The 5314-nt window shown below is 54.4% G+C and overlaps 1 protein-coding gene across 1 annotated transcript; it reads right to left on the minus strand.

The window, feature by feature from the left end:
• Positions 1606-4840, minus strand: LOC8081884 (protein indeterminate-domain 2). The gene is made up of 4 exons (XM_002468289.2): positions 4144-4840; positions 3624-4020; positions 3288-3493; positions 1606-2682 (listed from the first exon to the last, which is right to left on the minus strand). The coding sequence occupies exons 1-4, from the start codon at positions 4253-4255 to the stop codon at positions 1820-1822; spliced, it is 1578 nt and encodes a 525-aa protein (XP_002468334.1). The 5' UTR covers positions 4256-4840; the 3' UTR covers positions 1606-1819.

Consider the following 5314-nt stretch of genomic DNA (forward strand, 5'->3'; position numbering starts at 1 on the left):
ACAGTGTCAATTTTGTAAAATATTTTGGAACTAAACAAGGCCTGGATAACCACGGGTCAGATTGCAAACGGACATGAATGCAACCGATCAGAGTCGGCGCCACTCACCGCTCGTGTACAGCGAGAGTCCTTGCGCGACTTTCGCGCATCCCTCGGCCAACGCCGCAGCCCAGTCTGCGTCGACGCAGGGATTCAAAGTAGTAGGCCGTCACTCGTCAGAGGTCGGGTACACACAAAAAAGCGATCTGCCACGCACATGCGGTGCACTCGATCACAGACGAAAAGTCCGCGTCATCCGCACACACAGGTTGAAAGCAGCAATCCAACACGTAGTATGGCGGTCGTCGAAACTCGAAAGAACCGTGGTCTGTGGCCTGCGGCACATGTTCGAAAGGCATCCATCCAATCCAACTGCCTGGTCGCCAATCTCCATGATTCCAAACGGGCGAGAGCGAAAAGTCCATGAGCAATCGCACTCGGTCGTTGCCCTCCGCTGCTGGCTCACCGTAGATAGCGACGTGTATATACTTGCACAGTCCATGACAAGAATGACACGCGCTGTGCTGCCTTTCGTATATTTTCGCTGTTTCAAGTTTCAGCCACCAATTGTTCCATGTGATGTGAGTTCGACCTGCCTCTGTCTGTAGAGTTGTATTATCGGACAAAGACATGCCAAGCTACCGTATCACAAGTTCATACGTCTGTCGTATGCCTGTCAGATGTTTACGAGTACGAAATTAAGGTTTTCTTTTTCAATAAGGAGTACGAAATGAAGTTAACCGCCGTTGGATTATCCAACTAAAGCAATGTAGGAGTAGGATGCTGCAACTGCAATCATCAGAATCTGTAGGCCTAAACAAGAAATTAGGGCCTGTTTAGATTGGGGATGAAAAATTTTTGTGTGTCACATCGAATGTGTCGGAAGGATGTCGGGAGAGTTTTTTAGAAACTAATAAAAAAACAAATTACATAGCTCGTGAGGAAACTGCAAGACAAATTTATTAAGCATAATTAACCTGTCATTAGCATATGTGGGTTACTGTAGCACTTAAGGCTAATCATAGAGTAACTAGGGTTAAAAGATTCGTCTCGTGATTCTCAACTAAACTGTGTAATTAGTTTATTTTTTTATCTATATTTAATGTTCCATGCATGTGTCTAAAGATTCGATGGGATGGATGAAAAATTTTTGGGTGGAAAACTAAACAGGGCCTTAGTCAGCGGTCGATGGAGTCATGGAGCCAACCACCGCGAAAGAACACAACAGGAGATAACCTATTAAAAGTAGCTACCCGCACACAGTCAAGTCACACATGCATGTACCTGGGCCGCCACAGAGCCGGGCATTGATAGGAAGGAATAGTGGCGAGAGAAACGCTGGTAGTACCAGGCTGATGACACGGACACTTGAACACAATTCCAGGGCGAGCTTGAATGTTCATCATCACCTGCTGATCGTCCCAGGACCCAGGCTGCAACACCAATCCCATTAAATTTCGCCATCCACTTTCGCGTTGCCACTGTGCCGCGCGCTTAATGCCGCGGCAGTTGCAGCAAGATGACAAGCGCAAGGAAGCAATCGGGAAGAGACAACGGCAAGCGACGGGAGGGAAAGAGACCAGAAAGAACTCACTTGTTCTAGGAGTACTCGTAACTTCGTACCGAGCTAAAAGAAACAAAAGAACAGCAAGAACTGACAGTGGAAGAGACTACTAGCTGCTAATCCAACCTGGCGTCTATTGTTTCCTCTCCCGATCCCTCCTTTGCCCAAAATCACAGCGCTTGGGGTTCAACAACTACTTGCTATCCATCCATGTGTGTTACAGGATTGGCGAGCTACTCGGATTCCTCTCCCATGGCGTCGCCTGCGGGCCACGTCCGGCGCCAAACGTCTCGGCGGCGCCAGCTCCGGTCCCGGCCATGCCGACAGCGCCGCCGATGGGCTGGATGAACGCGGGGATACCTCTGCTTGCTGGCGCGCCCGTCGGGCTCATTCCGAGCCCCAGGAAGTCCAGTGTAGCCGGCTTCCCGCTGAACAGAGACGACTGACCCATCATGAGCTCCGGCAAGCACACCTGAGCCCCTGTGGAGTCGTATGGCAGCCCGAGCCCGAGCCCGGCCGACAGCATTGGCGACGGCTCATGCTCTAGCCGCGGCGGCCATTGCGGCAGCGAAGCGTCCGGGAGTGACACTTGCATGGCGCCTTCATGGTGGTGCTGCGGCTGGCCTGACGACGACGCCCCCGGCGATGAAGAGGAGACGTCCAGGCCTAGCCCGCGGAGGAACGACGAGCTTGACGAGGTGGCGCCCATCTGCGCGGCCTTCTGGAGCAGCGTGGTGGCGGACATGTGCGGTGACGGGGACGGGGACGGAGGCGGCGGCGGCGCGAACTGCTGGCGCTCGGTGGATACGGGTGCCGAGAAGATTGACGACGACGCGTCCGTGGCGAGGCACAGCGACGGCGGCTTGACGGGCAGGGCGCGCTCCGGGAACTGCGGCGCTGAGGCCATCGACGACGGTGCGAACATGCCGCCGAGAAGGCTCTGCGATGTCCCCGCGACGGTGCTGCTGCTGCTGGCGCTAACATTGGCAGCGCTCACCGTAGTTTGCGAAAGCACCGGCACCGGCACCTGTGGCGGCGGCGGCGCGAACTGGACGGGCTCGGTCGCATTGGCCTCCGGTTCTGCATGCATTGCAACGAAGCATTAGCAAATCAGGAGCAAGGATTAGATTCAAACCAGATTGATTAGTGTAAAGCGCTAAAAGCTCGGAAGATGCAGAAAGCAACTGAGAGGCCATGATGGCATCTTTTTCATGTGTTCGTGGGCGCACTTTTATCATCGGATTTCAATGCTCTGAGAAGTTCAGAAAGGCGTCGTGGATGTCGTAATCAGTAGCAACTTTGCATGATCCCAGAACGGAGCCAGGAACAATCCAGCAACGCAGTCCTAAAGATTTAATCGCCGTCATCCGATCTCTCTCGTGTGAAATTATGTAGGCATGTGAGAAATGGTGTAATCGAACTCCGAGACGAGTGCAAGATGCTTGAACACAACAGTGTGTCACCCTAGCTCTGGGACAAGGTTCCATTTTTTTAGCTCTCCCAGATCCTGACAAAAACCATCAACAGAGAGAGAATTCCCCACCCATCTTCCCGACAATCTTACACAAACAATATGGCATTCCAAACCAACACATGCAAGATGCATCGAACCCGTACTGAGTACTGTACAGTCGAATTCGACCGCAGCAAAGATGATAACTTGATAAGCATTGATGTGGACTGACCATTGCGTTGCTCCGCATGATGCGGCGCAGGCGGGGGCGGTTGCTGCCTCAGTGGCGCCGGCGCAGGCGGAGGCGGGGGCACCGGTGGCGGAACTACGGCGGCTGCCGAGCTCCCGTCCTCCGCGGGAGGCGCCTCCACCCGCGCCTTGGCGCTCTCCTCGGCGAGCGCGTCGCAGAAGGCACGGTGGGTGATGAAGCTGTCCCTCCTGCAAACGTGCGCACGGCGAAACACATGTCAGTCAACGGAATTGGATACACGAGCAATTCATGAGGAGAGAGGGGAACGATCGAGAGGAGCAAAGAGCAAGAGCAAGCAGGAGGAGAAAGAGGACGGACCGGGAGAAGAGGGTGCCGCAATCGCAGCGGTACTCGCGGGAGCCGCAGGTCTTGACGTGCGCCTTCCAGTCCGACTGCACGGCGTACTTCTTGGAGCACTTGTCGCACTTCCACTTCTTCTCGCCGTGCTTCCGACAGAAGTGCTTCTTGATGCCGGTGAGGTCGCCGAGCGCGCGCGACGGGTCGTGGTGCACGCAGCTGGGCTCCGGGCACACGTACACCCGCTTCCGGGCCTCCTTGCCGCTCCGCTGCCGCAGCTTCCAGGGGAGGTTGTGGCCCCGCCGGTGAAGCTGCAGGTTCTGGTCCCGCTGGAACCCCTTGTTGCAGATCTCGCACACGAACCGGTTCGTCGCCAGCAGCGTCTTGGGCGACAGCGCGATCACCTCCGCGTCAGGATCTGCACCACCACCACCACGGCGCCGTCGCCATCGATCACGACAAAGAGCTATACCCCCGTGCCGGCACGCACGCACGCACCTCGGACCACTAATCATAAACAGAACGAAGAAAAATCAATCACCTGGCATGCCGGGGAGGGCACGCTTCTTCTTGGCGGGCGGGCCGGGCGGCGGCAGCTGCGCGGCCCCGCCGGAAGACGACACGGCCGTCGTGGGCGTCGTCTCCACCTCCATACCGGAATCTTCGCTTTCGCAGAAAGGTCGTCCGAGGGCGAGAGGCGGAGAGCGCTACTAGAGGGAAGTCCACGAACCGAGCTGCCGCGAGCATAAAAGCACGCGCGCCTTTGGAAGAGGGGGAGCGACGCCGCCGAGGTCCGAGCTACCGGTCGCCGGCTTGCTGTTGTGAGGGAGGCTAGCTAGGCGACTGACGAGGCAAGAGGAAGGGGGTGTGGGAGCAGTCGCAGAAGCCGCTAAAAAGGACGGACGGGGGGAGGCCATGGCTCGCAAGAGCGGTGCATTAACTAGGGGGAGGTGAGCACACCGGGACGGCGAGCGTGGCGTGGAGGCATCGCCGTCGTACACGTGGGCGCAGGCGGCGGAGGCGATGGCCGATGGGCATCTAGCTAGTGGAGTCAAGCGGGGCGCAGACTCCGGCAGGCGCTTTGTCGTGTAGCGAGGGTCCAATATTCTTCGGCTGTTTGCGATTTCCAGCTTACGGAGGGTTGTTTTGGGCAGCAGGAAAGGTTGGCGGTCAGCACTGTTTACAGAGAGTGATCAAGCGGCTGTCACGCTCGGCTTTGATTGCGTTGCTTCTAGTGGAATTCTCAAAGAGTCTCTGCTAAAATTTTATGTACGCTCAACTAATAAAGCAACCTGACCTCCTTTCCATCTCGTGTCCATGTGCGGTTCTGCATTTTGGTGAAAGAGCATGGTCCGGGCGTTTATTATGCCTACACTTAATAGAAATGCTTGCGGTGGGTTTTGTTATTACGTGAGCACGTTCGAATGACTTAATTTGTCGCTCATTCAATAATATTTTCTCTTACAATAAATTAACGGATGATATTTTTAATCATGAAACTTTTCAGATAAGTAAACATGCTCGATTCAAGTATTATGATGAGGTCGGAGTTCTTACATGTAAAATGTCCTTTGGCACGAGCTCGTATCTAGTAGGTTGTTCGCTTTTGTGAAAAATCGTAACTGAAATTATTATTTATTAATTTATTGGGAGAGAAAAACAAAAATTTATGACTGAAATTATTATTCGCTGATTTATTGTGAGAGAAAAAC

The sequence above is a fragment of the Sorghum bicolor genome, chromosome 1 (assembly GCF_000003195.3).
Source record: "Sorghum bicolor cultivar BTx623 chromosome 1, Sorghum_bicolor_NCBIv3, whole genome shotgun sequence".
Taxonomy (NCBI): Eukaryota; Viridiplantae; Streptophyta; class Magnoliopsida; order Poales; family Poaceae; genus Sorghum; species Sorghum bicolor.